General features: G+C 38.7%; 1 protein-coding gene and 1 long non-coding RNA gene across 25 annotated transcripts in view; one reads left to right on the forward strand and one right to left on the reverse strand.

The window, feature by feature from the left end:
• The window catches only part of rbfox1 (RNA binding fox-1 homolog 1), a 644,474-nt gene that overhangs the window by 44,897 nt on the left and 573,409 nt on the right, over positions 1 to 26,168 (reverse strand). For 23 of the 24 annotated variants that reach the window (XM_069181083.1, XM_069181077.1, XM_069181076.1 and 20 more), the window contains 4 exons: positions 25,924 to 26,166; positions 4,157 to 4,300; positions 3,361 to 3,414; positions 1,586 to 1,678 (listed from right to left, as the gene is read on the reverse strand). In XM_069181083.1, coding sequence (XP_069037184.1) covers positions 1,586 to 1,678; positions 3,361 to 3,414; positions 4,157 to 4,300; positions 25,924 to 26,166 — 534 coding nt within the window. The remainder of the gene's footprint in view (positions 1 to 1,585; positions 1,679 to 3,360; positions 3,415 to 4,156; positions 4,301 to 25,923; positions 26,167 to 26,168) is intronic. The other variant, XM_069181079.1, reaches the window with a different exon arrangement.
• On the forward strand, positions 4,294 to 6,299 carry LOC107079043 (uncharacterized). The gene is made up of 3 exons (XR_001480027.2): positions 4,294 to 4,381; positions 4,494 to 4,564; positions 6,126 to 6,299. It is a non-coding gene; the product is annotated as an uncharacterized lncRNA (long non-coding RNA).

The following is a 26,168-nucleotide window of genomic DNA, read 5'->3' on the forward strand; positions in this document are numbered from 1 at the left end:
TGTATTTAAATACAAAAATAAGATGCATAACAAAATCACAAACAGTTTTATCATTACGTTTATCTTATATATCATTTCAAAAAAGCAATATCATTTATCAGTTTAGAAAAAGACATCAAAGCAAATGAAAAGTAACTGCATATTTTCATTTAGAAAATTGAAAGCATGCTTTAAGACTTCATGATAAATTAAAAAACAAAATAGGAAGAACAACCAACCAAACAAACAAAATATCCATATATGAAGGAACATGCAGTGGAGAAGGGGAAGAGAGACAAGGTACAAGAACAAAGAAAGACAAACAAGATTAGCAGTGTGCAACATAACCCTTGAGAATAGAAATACCATTGGAAAAAAAAAAGCAACATTTAGCATTCAACACTTGGAACAAGAGCCTTTGTTTCATCGCAAGAATAAATAAAAAAATAAAAACTAAACAAAGAAAAAGAAAAAAAAATCATTCAAGCTTAAACCACAGCTAACAAAGGATAAAAGAGGGTGCATTATTTAACACAATATGGAGTTAACAATCTGAGTAAGATGTGCACGAGTCAGTTCAGTCCAATCAGTGCCTCTCAGGCGGCTAAAAAACGTACACTCAAGTACAGGCGTACCAATATAAAAATAGCATCAAGAAACTTAATAACAACAAGTCAAAAAAATTCACGTGGTATCAGCGCTTAATACGTGAAACGGCAGATGGACTTCTCCACTTACCATTCGGCACATCGCCAGCATGTGTATGTATACAGTTACCGTGGTTACTGAGAGTTTGGTGAGGGCCCTACGCTCTATCGTTGAAAAGGGGGGGGATAAAAAGGCAAAATATGCAACATCTTACTCAAAGGCGACACCACTTAATATCGGAATGACTCTAGAAAAACAGGCTTTCAATGGCAGTGTTGAGTGGGAATCAGTGGTGACACAGCGTTTACTTCTGCAGGTACTGATTTGTCACAATTTTAGACACATTAGGTCAACTAACGCCCCAATTTCGCCCCCTTTGGTCTGCTACAACGTATTCCAGCACCCTAAAAACATTCCGAATTCGTTTTGTTTCGGATTTTGGTCACAGAATTGTTGGATGTTGTTGATTTATTTCCAGGCCACCGCATATCCCTCATCAACCCTGCAGTATGGCAGCTAACCATAGTTATTCTCAATAAATACACAATTTCCTTTTTTTTAAGCTTTATTTTGGAAATTACTGCACCCATTTTTTTTAAAAAAGTTAAAAAAACATAATTCAACATAGGAAATCATAGCTTCATATGGGTTTGGGGGGGGGGGGGAGAGTTTTCTCTCTCTATTATTTGTACACAAATAATAACAAAATCAAATAACTAAATGAGATAAAGGTCATACAGGCCTTTTAAAGCAAACAAATAAATAAAAGGTAAAAAGATCTACCTGAGCAGATACAGATAGTTTTCTATAGATAGATTTTTTTCAAAAATAAAGGAAAAAAAAAACATGGGGGAGGGAAGGAGCACATGGAGAGACAAATGATGTATCTGAAACAACAACATGAGAGTGAAGCAGACATTCAGAAAGAGATGAGAAGGGAAATATTTGGAACATGCACCTCGATTTTACGGCCCTCTACCACCGTGCCGTGTAATTTCTCTCGCGCCCTGTCCGCATCGGCACTATTTTCGAATGTTACGAAACCAAATCCCTGCATGCAGGCGGGAGAAGGGGAGACAACATGCATGTTATTCATTCAATCATTGACCAAAGTTTTACTTTGTCCCGTTACTTTAAAATCATTTTTCCCCCTCCAAAAGATTTTCTTTCGTGTGTGTCTGACTTATTCTTTTTTTTTTTACATTTCTTGATTTTCGCTTCTTTAACATGCAAATTAGAAAATAATCTTTCCCCCCCAAAAAAATAAATAAATAACAGCATTGAGATGTGCAATAAATAAGCAACAGACGTGAACAATATCTTCCCCTGGAGTTAGAGACAAACCCTCACCCGCCCAAGAGATAACAGATAAAAATATCCCCAAAACATATACATATATTTAAAAAAAAATACCTCAAACAGGTTGTAACAGAAGAAAATAAATCTACTGAAAAAATGGAATTAAAATAAATTTAAAGTGTCTTCACACAAAAAGAAACAATAGAAGGAGAGAGACTGAATTATGAGGAAAAAAAAGTGAGCCCCTTACATGCGTAAATATTTTCCCAACCAGAACAAAAGAATCTACTTATAAGAAAGTAAACACTTGTGTGCAGAATTGACAACATACTGTATGACAAAATATTGTAGAACATTGCCTTTTGGCGACTGAGTCATGCTACAGTGGTTATCCTCAGAATATGTTTCATGCAACACTAGGGATATAAATTAACAATGCTTTTTCTTCTGTCAAACTTCAGTTTTAACTTGTGAGAACAAATCAAAACAATTTATTAACAGCTAAGGCTTTAATTACAAATGGAAACTAAAAAAATGCTAAACATGACACAGATATAAAAATGAGCATTAACAAATTAATAAAAAAACACAACTTGCAGTTCTTACTCGACCAGAATAATGCACACACACTGTTTTCCCATTCCAAATAAAAACTAAATTTCAAGTCTGCCTTTTTGCTACTGGCCTTCAGCTCAATGGCAGGAGAAACCTTTAGGATCTAGAAGTAATGGCTGAAAAAGCCAGGGTACGATATGATCTCATTTAGTGATTTAAACTGCATTCTCTAAAACAGAAGTGATATTCACCTTAAATATTTGCACTATATTAATTTTAACTTGAAATAAATTTAAACTAATTGAGAGCCTCTTTTGCCCAAATATTTTGAAATATGTTGATTAATTTAACCATCCTTTCAAATTTATAATTTAAAAATCTGCTTTACACATTGGAAGATTATGGTCTTTTTCAAGAAAAAGTGGTCTTTTTGGATTATGGGAATGGGAATATTGATGGAATATTATTTATCTGTGACTGATTAACAATAATTGGAATCAGAACTGTCAAAATAAATGTCTGCTTATGTACTGTATATATTGCATGTGTAGAATTTGTAATGTTTTATATACACTTTAGTACTGTATATACATTTTATTGAGACATTAGATAGAAAAGAGAAAACTGAAAAACAGTCAATAACTTTTTGGAGTGAATACCATGTACAATTAACTAAAAATATTCCATTATTAATGATTTAGGCCCCCAAATAGTTATATTTATTTATACAATACAAAAGTAAAGAACGTAATAACTACATTTTTACTATATATTACTATATTACTTTTTTTCTTCTATAAAGTGCTTTCCTGCAAATTAAATAATACATTTTTGCCAAACTATTGTAAGGCTTTCTAAAATATAAAATGGCATGCTTACCTTAGATCCCCGCTCATTAAAAATTATTTCAACATCTAAGATTTTACCAAATTGCTGTAAAGAAAGAAAAACAAAACAAGCCTTAAACTGTTTTCTTGTTGTATTAGCATCTTGAGCTAAATTAGGATTGCTAGGAGGTACAAAACATGGTACTATCGTGACATTGGAGAAACAATTAAAGATTCCTAGTCTTTAAACAATATGCCAAATTTTCTTTAAAGGTAACATGTTGCCGATATACCTAGATACCTTAATATTCACATTTTGCTTTCAAGAACTAGCAATAAAAACTTACTTAGGGCAAATACTGCTGTTATTCTTTGTTCTAAAAGAGATTAGTAGATTTATCAGAATAAACTGTTTCTTTAGGATGTCCCACAAAGTGTGTGTCAGTAACCTACTTTTTGCTATGTTCAGAATGGAGCAAAAGGGGAACTCGAACACATACTGTAATAAGAGAGAACTATTTTTGTGGCTGAAAGGACTTTCAACAGAAGTAGAAGAGTATTGAGCTATTGGTGCGCAGGAACCAAATGCACTTTCATTAAAAAGCAACTTTGAACTTTGAACGCAAGAATGGAATAGCACCACCTAACCCTGCTTTGCAGCACTGCAAAATTTAGAAATCTGAATTTAACAAACCGAAAAGTGATCTACATCCATAAAGGATCTAAGCCAAGAATGTTGTTTTCTTCTTATAGAACATAAACAGCTGAACATCTGAAGTAGTAAAACCAAACTAGCTGTAAAAAGTGACTGGGATGTTCTGAGCTGGTGTGAAGTGTACAGTACTTACGCCAAACATTTGCCTGAGATCCGGATCCCGGAATCTGAAGGGGATATTTGAGACGTGGAGCCTCTTGGGCTGTGTTTTGTTTTCTGTGTTGTCGGAGGACTGCGTCTGTTGCTGGCCGTCGGTCTGTGCTGCATCGTCTGTCTGCTGGTGAAGAGGAAGGTGAGAGGAGCATGAGAACAGTGTGTCTCTCTGAAGCTGCCGTTCGGAACTCTGTGGGTCCCTCAGGTCCGTAGCTCAGGAAGAGCAGCAACATCGCAGCTGCAGCTCAGTGCGTTGTGGGCTTTACTTTTTTTTATTTTATTTATTATTTATTTGCTTAGGTTATGTCCTTTTCCAGGGCAACACTCAATACGGAAAATGCACACTGACAAGTCTAAGGACAAGTTGCAACTGTGCAGATACAGTAAGGTAAGAGTAAATACTGGACATAAAATGACAATAATGCTAGCACAAACTTGAAGAGAACTGAAGTGCTATCTCTCTGAGAAAACTGTAAGAACTAAAATTGCTTACAGACAGTGTGGATATAGAGTCCCCAGATCAAACACCCTTATGGTATGTATGGGCTTGGCTCTGGAAACACAGAACTTATTGATGTTAAATCCCATAAAAATGACCTGTTTTAGAGCAAGACAATCAAACACAGAGGATCATTTTACTTTTCAGATTCTAGTAGATTTTGTTACAGCTAATCTTCTGAAGTATCTGACCAAATGTACAAAATAATAACCCAGCCTTCTCCTAGAGACATGTTTGGCAATGCTGTTTCTCTGAGATTCAACCCAGGTCCCGTTAATCCTCTAAACGTGACACTGTTTTCCACTGAAGCGTCAGAGTTTGGCTGGACAGCAAACATTCAAGTCAAAGTACGTCCAATGACATTACAGACATGCATCAGTGCTTGGTTTGGAGTGAAACCAGGAAATAAGTGGACAGGCTTAAACTATGCATTTATTGTTTATTGATCTTAATTCACTACTACTTTTATACAAACCACACTGAGAGATTTAGCAAACTGACTGACCAACGTAGCGGTGGTGGGAGGGTATTTCAATTTTGATTTGTGGAATATTGTGAAGATGATCGCCTATTTTTCTTTTAAATGTGGAGCCCGTGTTAACATATTTCTCTGGCAGAGCAAAAAATATCTTGACGTGAAGAAGACCTTATAGTCAAAATGTCATCTTTCTAGATAAGGCACTCATTTAAGGCAAATTTGAGTGCGTGGTGAAAATCATCTCTTTTACATATTCAAGTACTGTATTTTGTTCATGCTTCTTTGAAACATCGGTTGAATGCCGCGATTTCTGAAAAGCTGACATATCACTCTTTGACATAAGACCTACTGAATAAATATCACTGTTACAGGAACGAGAATCTATTCACCTTTCTCTACAATAATAGCATGCAGAATAATTTGCTGGAGGAGTTTTTTGAAAAAAAATGAAAACACTTGGTCTTGACATAAAGAAGCATATCGACTCTTGAATGATATAGAAAGAAAATGCTCGACTACCTATTATATGAAACAAAGATGGCAACATTATTGAATGTATCGATGCATAATGACTTTCAAATAATTGCCTTTGATAATTAACAGTACGTGCAGCGATTGAAAGTTTTTTCTTTCTTCTCTTTCTTTTTGGTTAATTCAATTTGGAAACAAGATTTGTTCCATATGGAATGCAGCACAACAACAGGATTTATCCATTTAAATAAAATCTAATTATGAATTATAAGGATTATGATTAAGGCACATTAAATTATTAATAGTATTACGTCAATAGAGCTGGAAATTAAATTTATCATATTTAGCCAAATAACACTTTCGAGAAAGCACCGTGGGTGGTTTTGATAACAGTGGATACCAGTTAATTAATCACGTTGAAGTTTGTGACTTATATAATAGAAGCCCATGGGTAGAGCATTTGTGCTTTCCTCCGCCGTGACACTTTTTTTCCCCCCACAGTTTCCCATGGAAATCTGACTGCTGTCTCCGTTTATTACTCTTCTCCGGCTCTGATGCTGGATTTTTCAAGTCTGCTTTCTGAGTGCAGGCCTCCTCTGCCATAAGACACAAGCAGAAAGGCTGACAGCAGCATCATCCCTCGCACAGCTACAATATAAATCAATAAACCCACCTGCTGCAAACATTATTATTATTATTGTTGTTGTTGTTGTTATTATTATGCATTTATTATACCACTATTTTCTCTGTCAGCGTGTTCACAAATGCAGACAATTCTGTCCCTATCTTATCTGCTGTGTTAGATATCAATCAGATTGTTGTCTGTTGGCACCACACTTGTATTGTTCTGAGAACTGAAGTACATCCGAGAAGAAAAATGAAAAGAGGAAAAAGTTTGATGTGCAACCAAAAACATAATTTATCTTACATAGCACCAATCTGTTCAAATGGAGAAAGAGGAGTGTGTTATTAATATATTAACTCTATTAACTAGATTTCAAGCATGCTCTCTCACTTTCCTCAAACTGCATGACTGCAAACTGTGCATGTCCATCAAAAATAATGTTCTTATTTTATCCAAGAAGAACACAGGTCATGGACCTGTCTTTTAATTTCATTTAATCTCAATGGAGGCGTAGCTGCTTAAAACGTTGAACATGACTCATCATTTTTTCCACTGCTTACAAGCTACAAGACCCGAATAATGATATTAAAGGAGAATCAATGAATCGACCCACCTGCGGACTATGCTCAGTAATCAGTCTTACTAATTACCGACTTTTATTGATTAATTAACAAGTGAGCTGTGCAGACAATATTTGTACCTCTTTATTGAACTCTTCCAAAACAGGGTGAGGGGTGGGTCTAAAAAGACAGATTGTGTGTTTTCCATTTTCAGTGAATTTCCACTGAAACAAGATGTTTATGGGACAATACAAAGGCAATCCGGATGAAATAAGTGCTTCAGTTTCTTCAAGAAGTAAGAAGAAAGAGAAGTGCTGTGGGCTTGTTTAGCTGTTAGCTCCTCATTGATCCAGAGGTGCAAGGGTAGAGAGTTCAGCACCTGCTGAAAGCAAAGTGCATGTGGGGGAGGTCAACATACTGTACGAACAGGCTGCTTAGTCAGAGCTGGGCAGCAGCGATGCTCCTGTTATTGACATATACAGTACCTTCTTTAAGTCTTCCTCTCATCAGATCTTACAGTGATAGTGTCACAGTGAACTCCACGCAAGCTTCACACTAGAAAGAGTAGGCCAATTATCAGGTAGCAGATACAGTAAGTGGAGAGTATTGGGCATAATATTGTATCTTTTTAGTAGTTTCTCACAGGACTGAAAGTGTAAATGTGTGCATACACACCCATGAAGCCCGTGAGATGCCATTATCTCAGTGGAGTGGCTAATTAACTGAGTAATGCTCAAGCTAAGGTGGGTTTATCTTTCTGTATCACTAGTGCTTATTATTTATTAAACACAGCTCCAGTGTTAATTCCTCTAGGTTGAAGTCCCATATCATAAAATGATTAAAAGTGAAACAGAGGTGAACCGGCAAGACAAATGCTCGCACTTGACAAATAACTTTGTAGTTGTAAGGTTGCTGAGTGCAGAGTGAGGAGTGACAATCCTGTGCTATTTTTTTTTCCTCTTCAGTACTCAAACATTATGGCATGTTCAGGGAATTTCTCAAATACCCCCAATTTAAATCTGTACTTAAAACATGTATATATGTTTTATATATAACCCTAAAAATGTTTCACATGTTGAGACTATTTTATCATCATCATATTGTATCCTTTCAGGGGAAAAACTTTAAAACCCTTTGCAGTGCATTTAGTCAATGGCTGTTATTGGCTGAAGACAGACAGACAAAGGAACGGTTAAAGAGTTTATTTGATGACGTCAGGCTACAAATGTTCATTTTTAATCACCTTCCCATCGATTACACGCTGGAGGACAGTTAACCAAAAGGCAAATTAATGCAATTAGAAAATGACTGCAGCTGACGGGAAGCACCCATTGCCCAAAACTCTATTTTTGTATAACAACAAAATATCAACATCCACTCTCGACTCTTGATCTTTTTTTTTTGCATCAGATTTATCCTGATTTGTCACCTGACCATCACGTTGAGCACATTTGTGACTGTAAAGGCCGTTTCATTTAGATGCACCAACATAAAGCAAGTGTGTCGCTAAGGATGGATAGGCAGGGTATGTTGCTGAAGCATCATCATCGTTGTCTGGCCAGAAGACCACTCCATGGTGAGTGAAGCTCACCTGCTGGCTGGGTTCCATTGCATCATACCAGCTGGAAGAGAATGGACTTTGTTCTGCCTCTGGTAGTGAGGACAGAGGAAAGTGGAAAAAACAAGAAATGCCGAGTGTCTGCACTGCATCCTCTTTCAGGATACAGTATGTAAGCGACGCTTCTTCACAAGCTGATTTATTTTCTGCTTCCTTTTTTTATTTAACAGTCTCTAAGATGGCAATTGACAGAGATCATATTTTAATATCAGATCAAAATCTTAAGGACTGATATTTCACTGATCTATCTCTCATCATCAGACGGTCATCTCTTCGGAAGGCTTTGGTTTCTGTTCTCCAAGGACATCATAAAAAAAACAAACCACATGCTCCGTATACAGATCTTTCATTGCCAAAAGTCTTATTAGTCTTGTTAGGACCACATTGAAATAACTTGTCTGCTAAACACAGTTTTGCAACAACCCAATTTGTGCTACTGGGTTATTTCTAATGCATTGTGCAATACAACCAGAATTTAAATATTCAGCAGATGGTAGCGCCAGATTTGAAAAAGGGATCACTAACAATGATGAATTGTGCTTTCCAGTCTCTGGTTTAGACTCAAAATACATTTTAATGTAGTCGGAGATCTTGCCAAAAAACTTAAGCCCATGTTTGCAGAATTCGAATGAGTTAAAAAGCCCTAAATTGTCTATGCAGCGAAGAAATCTCATTACTATGATGCAATGTGGAGGTGTGGGGGTACTTATGTTTTCTCAATGTGAAAAACTCCAGTTGCCAGCATACAGAACAAGTACAGTAAGAACATTCTTTCTTTTGTGACAGATGTTAAATCAGAGATAAGTCAATGGATAATTACGTAAATACATCTTATATCATATGGGAATTCACCATCTTTTCATACAGCATAGAACCCTTAAATTAAAATAAAGCCAAACAAGACAAACATATCTCAAAATAATTCTGTTGAATGTGATACAACACAACACACAGCTAGAATGATCAATATATTTAAATAATAGAGATAACATTTAATTGATGGAAATGCCCATTTTACTGGTATTTTTTTATTATTCGCTTGCGGGTATATCTGATCCCATTGCAATGCTCAGAGAGAAATTCCAGGGGAGGGTCCTCGTACTGTATTTCAAAGCACTACACATACCTGTAAGTGGTACTGTATCTCTTTTTTCAGGTGTAGTAGCACAGGTCTGACACTCTCACTGTCAGCCAGATTTGACAGAGCAGCTAAGCAGTGATTAAAGAAAGAGCACATTCATGCACATGCATGGTAGCATGGTAATAGAAGCACTGTTTTGACAAGCAGGCCATGAATTAGCCTAGAAATAAGGATATCAAGCAGGGTTTGGGTCAGAAAAGACCCTAGTTAACCTCACCTTTGTTAGTTTTCAAAAACAGACAGCTAAATAGCTGAAAAACATGGAGCCTTGTTACTTGAGCGTGTCTTTTGAGAGAATGGGATTTCTGAGGGTTCAGAATTAAAATTTAACTCTTTAAAATGTCATTTTGTATTAAATAAATCATTTTTTTTTCCTTTGGCATGGCAATCCAAATATAAAAGTAGAAGAAAGATATTCAATTGAAAATAATAAGGGCTAAAGAAAGAAAACAAATCTTCAAATGTTACCCTGCTTGTTTCCTTTATGTCCGCATATTTGTTTCCTTAATTGTCAGTGACAGAAGAACAAACATTTGACAGATCACAACCGCAGGCACCCTCACAGTAAACGACCAAAACTAAAAGCAATGTGTCTTGTGGCAGTGCAGTCAGTAGTGTGTCTGTCACTTTGCAGAGGATTTCCAAAGAAAGGAAAAGATTTGCAAGGAACACCCGAATGTGCAAAAGCAACAAGCACACTCTTGAAAGAAGGCATGTATTACTAAATCCGGCACAGAATTTAGCAGTGCAGCCATTCTGGGCAGGACACTGCATACTGTGATGATTTTAGAAAAAGGAAGAAAAAAGATCTAAAAGATTTGTATTTTCTCTGTATGTATATTTTTTTGATGCCAGGAAGCCAAAAGCTGTTTATGGCTGCTTCTCCTCAGCCAAAAGGAGTGGTGACTATATCAGACAAGTCACCAGGCTGAGCTATACTTTAAGAAAATGAGACAAGAATATCCTCTGTGGCTCACGCAATTTTCTCAGCTGGAATATACAAACTCAAATTAGGCACTGTACTTTAGAAGATTACATCTTTTTTCTTAAATGCAAGAATCTATTTTAACGTGCTTGAACAGACCTTTAGTGAGCTGATAAATTGTGTGTATTTGGGGTGCCATGGGTGTAACATCATGACCCTGAGATACTGATACTTTATTACAGGAAGTAAGCGATGTCTGAGCATTCCGGGAGGCTCCTTTTGCTCAACAGAATCGCACAATGAACAGAAGCTTTTTCCCTGTTCCTTCCCATATATCCTCCCTAAAAGCCTGTCTAGAACCCGCTGACTTCAGCCTGTGAAACAGCCCGTGAGCAGCCCACGTTCTGAATGTCTTGTTAAAAGCAGCAAAAAAAATCACGCGACCCCACTTCAACATGCAGCGAAGCAATTCGATCTGCACGCCCAAAAGAAGTAGCCGAAAGCAAGCCAAAGCCAAAATACTACTCACACACACGCACCTTCTTCTAAAAGCACATTTGCTGCCATTCAAATAGTTTCTTTCGAACGTCTCTTTTCTCCATCCCCCCATGCGTAACTGACACTCGGATGCCTGCAAGGCCTGTGTGTGGAGTCTGGCTGGCTGCCTGGTCAGCGTACCCAGGAGCAAGGCAGTGTGGTGCTGAGGGTCACAGAGCCCTGCACACTCCGCTGTTGAGCTCTAATGTGGCTTTTGTTTCCTTATGTGCTGGCTGTTTGGTTTCTGTTCTGGGTAGTTGGGTAGCCAAAAAGGAGGTGTGTTTGTGTACTCGAGTGAGCCCAAAGCTATTTTTACACTTGGACGAACTCCGAGTGTCACACCACTTGCTCCATCTTTCTGTTGTATCATGAAGAGGTGCAGCACCTGGGTCTTTTATCTCTGCTGTGGTGCTATTTTCAAAGACTGCTGGCCAGGATTATTTTTTTTAAATAACTGGTTCAAACATTACAGGAAGAACAAAGCAGTGACTTATAAAGTCACCCGGGGGAAATTAAAAATCCACATATTGTTGTAAGATGAAGTTTGTATTTGCATGAGTTCCAAATGAAAGTCTTGTGTATCAATTCTGCTGTCTCACAGATTTAGAATTCAAAAAAGACTACTGGGGGTGCTTCTTTCCTGTAAGTTCACAAAACTGGGACTTAATATTTTCTTGCTTAAAGATTTTTAATGCAACAAGATGCTGAAAATGAAGAATGTACGCTTCTTAAACGACCTGGTCTAAAAAAAAATAGCATTTAAAAATCTATTATAATACATAAACCATTTGATTGCATGGTACTTGATAACTCAATCATCTTTGCACACATTAATATTATATAATACATTCAATCTAGTTTATTAACTAATTTACAGAACCAATGTTTGCCATTACAAGTGAGACTCATTGTGTCATATGCTAAGTCTCTCGAGCTTCCTGCGGTTCTAACAGAATCTACTTAGTCATCATATAATTGCTCAGAATTATTATTACAATGTAATAATTGTTTTCTTGCTAATACTCATTGTAGATTTCAACTGCTGTGTGTTTTGAAAGGCAGTCATGCTTATGAAAATGAAAGATAATTTAATAAATAATAATAAATGAAGAGGGAAACTAAGATCCAGCAATGAACTGGCACACAGACAGCTGATGCCGGACCTTATGGATCTCCCTTCAGTCTCCATATACAGGGTCAGAGTGATGGATCAATTAATTGATTAGGATCAGTTACCAGCCCCTCTGTTTGCTTTCAGGCAGTGCTTTCTAAACTGATCAATAGGCTACAAAGCGCTGAAAGAAGGGAATAAATCTAAAGCACTTTTGTAAAATAACCCTCCTGTCATTTCTTTGTTTTTGTGTTAAAAAGGAGAGACAAAGCCCTCACAGGTTTCCATTTTTGCAGCTATTGTAACAGAAAACACAGACCTTCTGCTTTGCCTTTCACCAGCTCTTCTGTGAGACAAGGCAGCACATTTCAGATTCATTCCCACTCTTCTGCCTCCACAGACACAGTAAACATGTTTGGAAGGCGTAATATTTCTTAATCATGTGCTGTTAAAGGAAATGGAACTTCTTATGCCACTGATCAGAACAAGCAGATGTGCGTAATTCAAGCGTATGGAACAACAAAGCAAATGTGCCGAAAACATTACATTGAAGTCTAATTAATTGTGTTTTTCAATATAAAACAATGCCAACACATTCATTGTATTTTTTTAACCAGTCAATGATGCTGCTAATACTGTTATTTCACTTTCAAAGAGAAGCCATCATGGTTCGGGTAGGCTTACACTTCATCTAAACGCTAGCACCTTCCTGCCCCTGCCCGCTTTGCTGTTTTTCCCTCAGAAAAAAAACGGCAGACTGAAGGGGACAAAACAAGTAACAGCTTTTTTACTTATCAAAGCGTGCCTTGCTGGGCAAAAGAAGTGGAAAACCTAGAACAAAAAAAAAAAACAAATCTCCAGTAAAACTTCCAAGGCTACATTTTATGTGTTTAAGTCCACACACAAAAAAAACATCAATGGAAATGAGAGACTAAAAGACTGTAAGCTTAAGGCAATTGTGCTCTGATGGAATTTGGATCAGCCCCGCAACCTTAATCAATTTCACACTGACTGTGGACACTGCAATTATCAGTGTTTACCATTCATTGATCTCACGCTGTGTTCTAAAAGGCAAACAGAGAAACGACTGCCTTCTACTCTCTGTGTACATAAGCAAGGGCACTGGAGTGAAAAAGCTTGGAGAGGGGCTTCCATATGGCAGGGATGGCAGAGAAAATGGCCTCGTGAACAGATCCAGCCCTATTCTCTGGATACACGCAAGGCTTCAGCGCTTTGCTTGCCTCAGCTGACTCTGTTAAAAACATTTGCCGGTTAGAATAATAATGAAAGTGGGAGCAAGAGAGAGGGATAGAGATTGGGAGACAGAGAGAGAAAGGAGGGGAGACAATAAAAAGGACTGAGAACAAGAGAAAGCAAAGGAGAAAGAAGAAAGGCAGAGAGAGCAAAAACCTAAGGAGACATGCTTTATTTCGCAACTACAAAAGTAACAATAGTCTACTATTAATTAACAGACATTATGCTGCAGCAAATACCTACAAAACAGTGCCATATTAGGCAGTCGGCTTAAAAAAAAAGACCGCCACGAAGAAGAATGGACCACTGCCAACACAGCTCTGCCAAAACCTCAGTCAGACCCCTAACCTAGTTACCAGGTTAGAGAATATTTTCCATTCCTTCTTCAAACAATTCTGGGAGATTGTCCAAGTAAAACATACAGAATCCGCACGTGTATACTCTCCCTGATGGGCTCGTGGCTCATGCTGTCGAACTGCTCTGAGGCAGTTCGTCTCTGACACTAGACATGTTCAATTAAAACATGTCATTTAAACAAACTATCCTGGACTTTCAACAAGCTCAGTACATCTAAGGAATCAAAGGTCAAGGAATCACTCCTGTGGAAAGGGGACAGGCTCAAACTCCTTCTGAGGTACCTTGACACAGAAATTTAATACTGACCCTTTTTACTTGTGTTTTAAAATGTTTAAAAACTATAAATGGTATTGCATGTAGAGAGACCTTTTTTTTAGCAAATATATGTTCCAAATACTCCTGTTAGAAAAAAATTCTCAATCTGTTTGCTGACACTCTACGCAAAATGTACACCTCAATTTACTACAGCATATACTGTAGGTCAACAGTATTACTACTGTATATACTGTATGTGAATATTTTCAAATGTCTTCAGACCAGGTTGCATTGGAATGTTTTGGCATTGTACGCAAGGCTAAAAGATTGAAAATCTTTTGGCTTTCTAACTTTTTACTTATTTATACCTTGTGTATGACTTTCTTATGTGATTTTCAATAATATATACTGCATATGGATTTCAATCTGAAATACCAATTTGCAATTGCATCGTTACTGATTTGAGTGACAGAGGTAAACAACAGCAAGAATCTTGTTTGACTTTGTTTCTAAAACGAGCGATTGTTTCTAAGACAAAACTGAAGCCCACCCCACCTCACCCACCCCTGTTCTCACTGCTCGAGCTCCGGGGAAAGACAGCCAGCCTTAGCCCACAAATGATCTCTCCAACCTGAATGGGTGAGCATCTCCTGTGGATTACATTATCTACAACAAGGCATGAGTCACCCAGATGCAGCAAATCACATTACTGAATTCTCATGAACATGTTTGCTTTTCTGTTTTGATAAAGACAGCATGCATTGGGATAAAGGCAGAGATATGTCATTTACACAAGACAGAAAGTTATTTTTTTGGTGTCTCCAAAGTTCTTTCTTATCTACTAAGCGGACAGTGTCTTTGCCCCCCTGTTAACTGTTTTAAAAGACCTCAGCTCAGACAGTGGGGTTATTATTGTTCCCTGGGCACACATTCCTCTTGATCCTGGAAGACTCCATTGGCACCAGAATTGTAGACTACAGCTGCACAAATAAAAAGCTGTTACAAATAGAGGAGAGCTGTGTTTGGGGCACAAAACAGTATATACTCATATATGAACAAGTAATGGTTAACTCCAAGCTGAAAAGTATAAAAAAAGTTGTTTTGGCTGTCAAGCCTTCATCTGAAGAAAGCACAACAGCCAAAAGGTTGTGTTTCTTCTTCCTACTTCTCAGCATGGAATTAACCTTTACTTGTTCTTCTGCAACCAACGCACACAGATGCATCTGGCCGCTCAGATCTCTCTATTTATAGATTTATGTTGTGCAACCTGCCATCCCCAAAACACAGGTATCTCTATCTTGCATTTTGCAATGTAGGAAACCTGTAACCTGTAAGGTTACTGTATATCTGTAAAATTCATATTCCATGGCCTGTAAGACTTTGTTTAAGCTGGTTAGAAAGAATAAAACGATGTAGACAGAGAAACATGATTGAACAGTATTAAAATTGAAGCAATGTTTTGAGGAAAAACACTCACCACAAATGGAAAGAACACCACTATATAAACAGTGCCATATTAGGCACCATACACACAGAAGTGACACAAACTTGAAACTTAAAAGCTAAGGCAGTATCTACAAGCACATCATTGCTTGTATCACATTACTAGTGGGATAAAAGACAACTGATGGAAAGCATTATAACTTGGCTGAACAAGGAATGAGCTAGCTTATAAACTATTTGTAATTTATGGGTTTAATTTTATTTTATTTTATGACAGTTTGCACTTCAAACACACCCACTGAGAATGCATAATTACACATATATAAAGACTCTGTTGTGAAAATAGCACAACAAGCTCAAGATGTGTACTGTATCTTCATTCAATTCCCTAAATAATCCAGAGTATCTCCTCTACAAGTTGTTTTTTTCGATGAGAAGAAAAGTGGACACTATAATAGAATGTTACTGCACTAACTCGTCTGCCTCCTGAAATGTGTGATTCTGGAAACAGTCCAGAATCTGGTTGGTTTCTGTAGGGGGTGGAGGAGGCAGGAAATTATTGTTTTTTTCTACCACGTGGGCAACTTGAGAAAACAACATTGGTGGGCACAGGGTATAGAAAACCCAGAGGCAATTCCACCCCATTGTTTAAGAACAAAACGATTTTAAAGTGGATGTTTTAATTATAAAACAAACATTACACAAAATATCGGCCCATGTTTGCTAAAAAATGAAACGTTCGTCATGATAAACTGCAACATACTGTACATCTGACTTCTCTGTGGGCGGTTCCTGTGATAAGACATTTGATGAATCTGGGGTGAACCTGTTTTTTCGAGTCCCAGGACACTCAATGAACCCCCACCAGCTGGGCTGACAGACCGAATCATGTTCAACACGCCCCATATTGTGCACTGCTGCCGCCGTCTTAGGTCAGAGCATTGAGCCACCATTCCAGTTCCCAGTGTATGTTTATGCCTGGTCACTTCAAATGAACCAAATGCCACGATCGTAATCCCTCCTCTTAAGGGCGCTCCATCCCTTTCGTATTTTAGTGGATTATGTGCACCTGCCCCCTGTTTTGCCTCTTTATTTAAGCCTGGCACTCTTGCTATTCCTGGCTCAGCACTGGGAGATGGACGCTCGGAAGCCCGCCTACCAGCGGCTCCAGGAGAGACCCGACGGCATCGGCTTCCTCACGGCGTCCTGACCGCCTGACTCCGGGGCTCGGAGCACCTGGCCTCGTTACCTTCGTTTTATTCCCTGTCCCTGTTCTCGATCCAGTTCCGGATTTTAACTGTGTTTGTTTCATCTTGGATGGATGGTTTTGGACTTTGGACTGCGCCCCAGATTCCCCCTTTTTGGACTGCCTGAACTTGTTTGCCATCGCCACACCCCCCGAGCAGCTGATGACCTTAGTCACGCCCCCCCGTCCATCAACCCGTCCTGCTCCATTTCGTCTCCTCCCCTGATGTCCTTCTCCACTCACTTACGGATTATACTGTCTGCACGGGGTCCTGAAATACACTTCACAGGAGTCTGGACCGCTCCCATTACACCAAACCCACAGTATGTGATGGACATTGTTTTGCAGCTTCTCATCTGCTCACTGTTTCGAGGTGAACCCATCTACTGTAAATCTATTGTCTCCAGCCAAATGCTTTAGCAGCATTCAGTGTGGGTCTCCTGCTTAACTAAGATTCAGACCTCTCATTAAAAAACTCACACTGTGTGCTGTCCCTTCTTTAGTACTGAAACGGATAATGACGTGTATATTTTTCCTTTTATACCGGGGATATTTTTTCATGTAACGGCTTTTCTTTCCTGTTCTTCCCAGGTTGTGACTTTTCAGCAGATGTTATTTCTGGGCTCATTGTGTAATGTGCCTTTACAAGAGGTCGGTATTCTTTTCCAATGTACCCCAGCAACACTCTCAACGAGTAGAAGACTACCAGAGCCAGAGGCAGTTGACTGCTTATGACCCAGAAGTAAAAGAAAAAAAATCACATTCCTATGTGCCTAGAAACAAATGGCTTGGGTTTGAGGGGCAAATAAACCTTTCCCCTCCCAAAAACGAATTAGTGTGTATAAATGTAATAAAAAGGTCGCAAAACCATTGTGCACAGCAGGTTCACTTAAGGTTAAATCACAGCTACAGTCCCTTCCATCTAATCCATACACCAAGCTCAGCTGTGAAGCGAGACAATATGACACCTCTTAACAACATAAAGCCCTCTTCACGGAAACAGCCAGGGCCGCTATGATCTGAGCAGGGTCTGTGAAGTGGCGGCAAGTACTCTACAGGAAGTGCGTTTTGACTGGAGCTGTGTTGACACAGCCCACTGCTGTGGAGGGCTTGAAAGAGATTGAGCCCATGCTGGGAGAGATCGGTGTGCGCTGGCTAATGGGGACAATGAAAGGTGACAGGCAGTGAAAAGACACTCGTGCTTGTGGTCTCATTCCATGTGTTTCCCCTTTCCTATCCTCCTTTCATTAAAAATGACCAAACTGATTTGTTCTTTTGTTAGGACTTCTTTATTTTCAGGGGTAAGCTGAAAGACATGCATTAGTATTTGATTAGTGAAACACAGCTGGCTGAGTGCAAGAAGATGCTTCACAGCTGGGTACGTGTTGCTTATTCAGAAGCGACCACAGATCGCAGGTATAAGTGCCTAGACAGGTATTGTACAGGATGTGCCCAACATTCATTAGCTTACTTAAAAACACATGGTTTATAGGCAGCTCCTAAAACATTTTTTTTTAGAATGTAAACCCTTTGCAAAAGCATACTGCTATATAAAAAATGGTGTCCAAAACAAAAGCACTGGTAATACTGTTCACGTAGACTAAAACAGAAACAATGGAAAGCTGTTAAAATGATATAGAAATAGTTAACCAATCTTTTGATTTGCCTCAATGTGGACAAAAAGAACAAGTGCTATGTTTTTGGTTCCTTCCTGTATTCTTCACAAATTGCCAAAAAACAGAGCTGCTTAATGGAGAATGTGGGGAAAAAAAAACAAATGATTACTTGGCAATACTGTATAAGGATCATTAGGTGTTTTTGGATTATTTTAGTCTTGTCTTGTAACAGTGGCTGGAACTTCTGAAAAAACATCTGGTAAAAAAAAATGCTTGATTTTTCAAGGCCTCCTCACCCAAATCTTCCCTTTCTAAGTCCTAATAACATCTTTTTTTCATAACCCAATAACTAGGGCAGTAAAAATTGTGATTTACATTCTCCTGGTAATATAACTGCAGTGTTGATTTGTTTGTAACTGTAAAATAAGGCACACTTCAATATTTCTCATTTCCAAAAGGAATGACTGCTCTTTTTTCACTCAGTGGAACAGCTGTATGTGGAGGATGCTGTAGGCGAAACATGCATTATGTATTGATACCAGGGATTTGCTTAGAGACAGCCTGCCTCATACCTTCAGAGGTGCTATAATGGGACTTTCATATCCAAAAACTCATCTGCCACTCAAGTTAGCAAATCTGACAAGAACTCTGTCTGGGGGAAAAAACAAATAAAACCAACAGTGGAAAATTACCCTGATTGTACTCTATTCCAAGTACCAGTCAACAGAAGAAAATGTGCTAAATTTGTTACAATGAAAATATCTTGAGTCGGCGCAAACTTTTAAGTTCTGTCCGAGCCTCTTTTGACATTATAGCATTTAATCAGAAAATTCCAGGCTATGCTTAACTTTGGAGGGTGATGTTTATTTCAATGGAAGGGTGCTCTGAGGACTGCAAAGGTCTCGCTGTCAACAACTACAGCCCCCCCCAAAAAAAAACATCTGGCTGCAACTATTCCTTAAGTAACGAGGAAGAGCCCTGCTAACATAAGAAGTAACAGCCTAAAAAAATAAATGTTCTAATAATCCTGAAGCCTCTGGCACTTTTTCAATCTCAGATTTAATATAAAGGTCATCTGTATGCTGAATAGGAAACAAATTTAACTCGTTCTTATTTATTTGTAACGTGTCAGCAGTGAATGAGTAGTCTGTGAGTCATATTCTACAGTAGAAGATGCTTATTTGAATCTGAAAAATATTTGGGACCTGTAAACACAATGTTACCTAAATCGGATGTGCAAGCTGTTAACCCACTAGAAACCTACACTTCCTCTCAAAAGCTATAAATATACAACCAAAACTGGAAAGCCTGATAGCAGAGTCATTAGTGAGGATCCCACTTTGCAAACCACATCAGTCTTTTCTATTCATACAGAGGAGCTAATGTATCATTACAATGTAGCAGGTTGGAGGTAGAGTCTCTCAGTCTTTCACACTACATTAACCTTTTGTACCTAAGTATTTATGACCTCATCAGTATGTATTTATCAAACTGAAACCGTGTACACAACACAGCAGAAGCACAAAGACTGCTTTGTAATTCAATTTATTCTCTCACTTCCCAAGCTCCATTTAGACAAAATTGTTTATTTTTAAATTATAATTAGACATATCAAAGGGGAATTCTATTAGGTACACATTCCATAATATATATTTATACATTGTAAATACATTGATATAATTATGTATTTATTGTGTATACATTGATCCAGTTAAATGTAACAATGCTCTATAGGATATACATTATACACAACTGATGCAGAAAAATTAGGAGCATCTTGTAAGAATCAGGTATATTGACATAAAGTAGTTGTTTTCTGTAACATAGAGTAGACTGAGCCTGACAACATCCTCCTGGTTTTACAGTGACTTGTGTGATTCTGACGAGACCACACAGTAATTTGTATTTAAGGAGTCACAGGAAGCCTTTGTCTAAAATTTCTCATCTAACCAGGACACAGCAATATCTCCTAGAAATATTCTCATATCACAGTTCGTAAAACAATTAACGTAGCCTTACTCTGGTTTTAAATGAAGGAAAATTATAGTTTACTTTTTATGTACTAGCATGGTAATTACAGGAGGGCTATATATAGGAACAATTTCTAAAACAGATCCAAATAAACAATGAAACCAAAGAAAACAAATCTGAAATCAGTTTGTATTTGACAATTTAAAAACACTCAAACTACATTTTTAAAAACACATTTAGCCTTTCTGCTGTAACTAATCTGAAGGAATGTGTAAAGAAAAATAACCTGGTGCTGTGTGGGCCAATTCATTAATCTGTGTGGAGCAAAAGCTATTGAACTACCTAGCTGATACCTTTCAAAAGCTCAACGAACCAGTCACTAAACGAGTGGAGATCAAGACTGCTCAATTTACCAGAATAAAAGCCAAAACAACATTCCGAAAGAACAGCTTGTTTTTTCCTTAATCTCTATACAGTTTCTGTGGGACTTTCACAGTACGCTACAGGTTTTTGTATACCCACGTCTATTACAGTACTCATGCCAATGAACACAGGGGCAGATATCTTGGTTCAACCAGTTAACTGTTTATATGAACTGGGGTCTGCAACGTCTCTGTTGGCTCTGACTGCCAAACCAGAGGACCTCTTTCTCTGTCTTTGGGAAGGTCACTACAGACAGGGGTGTCATGTTTCTACCACACCAGCTTAAATCAGAGGCAAAAGCTATCAAGCGCTTACAGGGAAGCATGTTTAATAAAGTTTCACACACTGTACATTGCTAGATATATATAGCCTCTGCATTGGATGACGTGTCAAAATCTAAAGAAAAAAGTTGGCCCCACTGAGTTATCAAATCCAGGGTGACTGTGAGGCTGTGAAATACTGTTGGCTCTTGAACAGCGTTTTTACTATAGTGCCTAGACTGATAATACTGGCAGGGTGTTTTCCATAAATGGCAGACAAAGGAAAGACAAATGGAGAGGCAACTGGCTCTCAGCTCCAAAAACTGCAAGGGCATCAGGTTTCACAGTCTGCCCAGAGGGACCCCAGCATGTTGTTCTTAGAGATTATGCATTCCCATTGTCACACATTAAATCCATACCCTGCTATCTGTGTCTTTAATGTGTTCCTATCGCCTGTCTCACATTTCTTTCCCCTTGCCCTCCCAAACGCCACATAAGTAGATTTTTTCTCCTTTTATGGATTTAGCTTTAGTATTTAAGAATGCCTTGCAACATCAATTTTTTCCTCTTTGAGGAAGAGAAAAAATAGGATAGGTGTGAGATGAATTTATCTTTTATAGAGGTGTCGAACAATTTAAGGAACTGAATGGTTCATTTTCCTTCGTTCATTGTGTTAGGTTAAAGTACAGATTCATTATTTTGTCACATGCATATAGATTTTTACTCACCCATCACAGCTCTGTATCTAACCTTAATATAACACAATGACAATCATCCCAGGGTGCTGTCTTCCACAATATTGCAGGTTTCACATTATATGCATGGTGTTACTTTACTTTCTTTTACTTTAGCAAATCATATATTCACAAGAGTCTAAACAGCTGTAAACAAAATTAAACTGTAGCATAACTCCCAAAATTTAAAATTGAGATTCACTACAATACTACCGATGTTTTAATTTAATCATACATACCGAAGACCGCAACTATGAAACAGAGTCTAAAATTCTGACTTTGGAGATTATACAGTATTTTTCTGACACACACTTCTCCACTCCTATTCACAGCTTTCTAAACTTGGGCTCTGCTTGTAAAATCCATCTTATTTAACAAAGTCTGTGTCACAACTGGCCAAACCTTTAATTAGCGAGACTTTTTGTTCTTCTTTAGCTCTGCCCAGCTGCATGGCAGAAAGTGACCCGTTCTGCACTAACTTGCTTGCCAAGGTCAGGGGTGACAGACAGCATTAAAAGACGGCTGGGGTGCTCAGCACTCAGAATTATCGAGGAGCTCAAAGTTGCTGGAGGGAGAGTAACTGCTGGATTAGCTGTCAGTGCTTTTCTATTATCCACGGAAGTGCAGAACATAGCGGAGGGCTAGTGAACCCCTCCTTTTTTTCATTCCATTGTAATAGGGAATTCGGTGCCACGTGTCAACGCCGGCTGTGCGATTCGTTTTCACAGGCTGCTGGTGGTCCGTTTTCCTGGCTTGAAAAGAGGGTTGACCTTCTTTTAGTCCTCCCTGCTCTTTTGCTTCTCGACAGCCTTGAGACTGAGCAGCATTTCAAACGCAGGACTTTAATGGGCTCATTGCATGCCTGGCACCTTGATCCTGCCCCAGCGCTTTTCTGAAGGACCCATCTGAAAATCTGGGTCCCGTTCGCAGAATAAAATACGTCTGCCTGGCAGAAATGATCAATAAATGCCAATTCACCCGTTACAAGTCAAACTGCCTCTTTTTCTTTCAAAACAAACTATACTGTAGATACACAGGCTGACTCTCGTGATGTTCAGCTAATTGTCACCAAAATGCTTATTACGATGCTATTAAAGTTCTACTGTACATTTAACTCTGCATAAAATGAGCAATAGTTTTTAAATAAGAAATATTCTTGGTTATTTCTCTTTTTACAAAAGATAGACAACTACAGCTCAAAGACTGGGGCTTCTGCCTTTAGCTTTGGAACTTCTTTCCTTTGTAAAACTTTTTTTTTTACAGGCAGACATTAATTACTAAACTAGAGACGTAGCGGAACTTTCAAGTATATTGATCACTCCTGCTTGGAAACCTGACAAAATCTATTACTCATTTATTTTTCATAAAATAGAATACTTTCCACAGTCTCCCTGTTTCTACTAACTTACATCAAGGAAATCTGAGCTCCAACTCAAAGGATTGGAGTTTAGTGTAGAAACTTTCTCATTGGAAAATTGAGCCCATAACTCCAGCTGAAAACATATTTTCCAATACGAGTTGCCAGAGTAACAGAAAGTACTATAGAAGAATAGATGAGTCTGATATATTTTTCATTAGTTGCTGCGGTACTGGAAGCACACACATTTCAAATCTATAAAACATATCCCGATTTTTATATGTTTCTTTTTTCAGGCTACTGAAGACATTTTGATATTCAGCAATAGAATATTTTTGTTCATGTACACACACAAAAAAAAATACATTTCCATTACTGCATGTGATATTTTAAAATTGTGTCAAATCAAAATACACTGTAACTGCAAAAAGTAATATCGGTAATATTGTGCGTTAAAATGTATGCAAGTACTGCAGGCAACACAGTAGAGTCCATGCAAAATACTCAGCTGACAGCACCTGTGTACCAGGAACTGCAAGAGCTGCACATGAAAAATGATTCTAAGTTACAATAAAATGGGTAGTCAAAGGAAATTAAATCAGCAGTGGCTCAGGACTAGATTTAACTTTCCCGACTCACACCCTTCAGAATCGCAGCAGCTCAATACTGAACAGCTTACTCAGACTGACCTCTGACCCTGGCACTGCATCAGGCACAAATCAGTTTGTTTGTAAGGACCATTCATCATGATTAGAGCAATCAGGATTAGGGACGGGCAAGTCAGGCTGGAGGGTTGGAACTGCAGGTTTGTTTCTGCCCTGAAGAGAACACAGCGAGCTGCGCAGGGCAGAAGCCGATATTCCTTCAGTGCGAAGCCTCCGTCCTTGCAATCGAGCCGGCGGAAAGGATTATGTGGAGAAGCAGGACTGGCGGTTTATACGCAATGATCCAGAAAGCGGCGCGCACGCTTACAGTAGTGTGGAGAAAAGACCTCAGCTCCCATTTCGCATCTCCTCACACACGCTGATGTTCTTTCCCCTCGCCCTCATCAGAGAGTGCACATAAACGCCACCCACAGTGAAAGTCAGCAAGGATACAGGGGAAGTTAACTAAACCTACTTAAGGGTAATTTGTAATACACAGGCAATTAAACTGACATTTTGCTCAGAAAATGGGCCATACGTTCCGACAATAAATGATCATTCTTTGCCACCACCGCATCTTCTATCCAACTAAATATTAAAAGCAGGCAAAGGATGAAAGGGAAAGCTTCTTCTGCAGGTTAGTGGGCAGTAGATGAGGCGTCAGCAGGCAGACTACCAACCACCACATATTTTCTTTGTGACTGGCCAGATCAAGAAAGGCCTTTATCTGTATAGAGTGTCCATACCTAACAGGGAAGCTGGCTGCAAAAGTGGCAGGTGTAGAAACAATCATTGACCCCACTGCACAGGGTATGATGAAAGATGGCCCATTCACAAACAGCTGCTCTGCCTGCAAGAAGCAGGGCAAGAGAGGTCCCAGGATCTTACCAAGGTAGCTCAGCCATCACAGCTGTACCAACCCACTGATTGGTCAGACGTACACAACTACTAGCATATTGTTCTGCAGGTCGGCAGAAGTCCATCCAGAGGTGTCTACACAAGACCTGGATTCATCTCTAAAGTGTACTTGGCTCTAGTGCAGGAAAGTCCAGCTGCCAACATACTGATGGCACAAAGGCATTGTTATTTTGGTAACTAAAAACTTATTGGTTCTTTTCTGTGTTTTTAGCCAAATTTGACACCCAACAGGTTAAATCACCTTGTCTCCTGTGGCCAATCAGCTCTCACTAATGAGATGATTGTATTGCTTATGCAACTGTCATAGTCACTCAAGTGTATCCCAGTCAGTCATGAATGACTGATTCATCAAAATGGTGTCCAAAACACGTAATCAATATTTAAAATCAGAACCTTTTATAAAGTGATCTTTTGATGCTCTGTATATTTACCATGGTAAGAGATTTGTTCTACACACGTTTCTATATGATGTACAACTGAAGACCACTAAAAAGTTCACTATAGTCAGGAGGATGGCTGTCCTAACTACATTAATTGCAAACACTGTCAGGAGAAACTGAGTTCCTTTCCTATTACACATAGAAATAGCAGAGCAAAAGGACGACTTAGTTTTAAATAACAAACAGTTCCTGGTGAGGTCATTATTCTGAAAGACGGTGTAATTTAGATCTTTCTGACCTTACACTCCATGCTGTGGTCTAAGAAACAGAAATGGCATTTCCAGATGTCAGAAGGCAGCATTTTCTCTATCTGTTTCCCTAAAATCAATTATCGAAAGAAAACCTACTGTTTCAAATAATGAAATGCCAACTCTCCTTACGCCACTTTGAAATCTTGATGGCCATTTTTAGAAGCTCTATACTAGACAAAATAGTCTGGTAAATGTAACTTAGTATTATCAGTATAACTAAAATTAATATTATAATTATATTTTATTATTATATTACCATGATTATTTTTCCTTATCCGTTAAATATATTTTGTGTTTTTTTAATATATGCCCAATAACAGTATTTGAAAGATGCAGGAAACAGAACAACAGTTAATCTATATATTTATTTCTTAAATGTTTGTTCTTATATCCTTACAGTCCTCCTCAAGAGGAAGAGAACAACAGTACCTGGCAACAAGTCAATCAACATCTGAAACCCAATGAAAACACACCGCCCATGGAGAACAATCATAGTTACTGTAAAGACCATCAGTCTTCCACAACTTGATCTTTCCAGAGCAAGCCCATGTGCTGAGCAGTGAAACCCAAATGGCGCCCCGTGGCATAACAAGAGTGCAGCAGAGTTACTTACTGTGGCAGTGCCAGAGACAGTCTGTGCGCTTGTGTCGGGGCCGGTCTGTTCACTGTGCGTCTGCGCTGGGGGGTACATGTTTAGTGTGTGCTCGGGGACTGTGGTCTGGCCTGTGTAGTCGGGCGCAGGGTGGGGGTGAGGGGCTGTGTACTCAGCAGGGATGCCATTCTGCGGGGGCGCAAACTGGGCTGAAGCATAAGGCTGTGCCATCGTTTCAGGAGGTGCTGTGGCGTCCTGATTACCCT

The sequence above is a fragment of the Lepisosteus oculatus genome, chromosome 19, assembly GCF_040954835.1.
Source record: "Lepisosteus oculatus isolate fLepOcu1 chromosome 19, fLepOcu1.hap2, whole genome shotgun sequence".
NCBI classification, from domain to species: domain Eukaryota; kingdom Metazoa; phylum Chordata; class Actinopteri; order Semionotiformes; family Lepisosteidae; genus Lepisosteus; species Lepisosteus oculatus.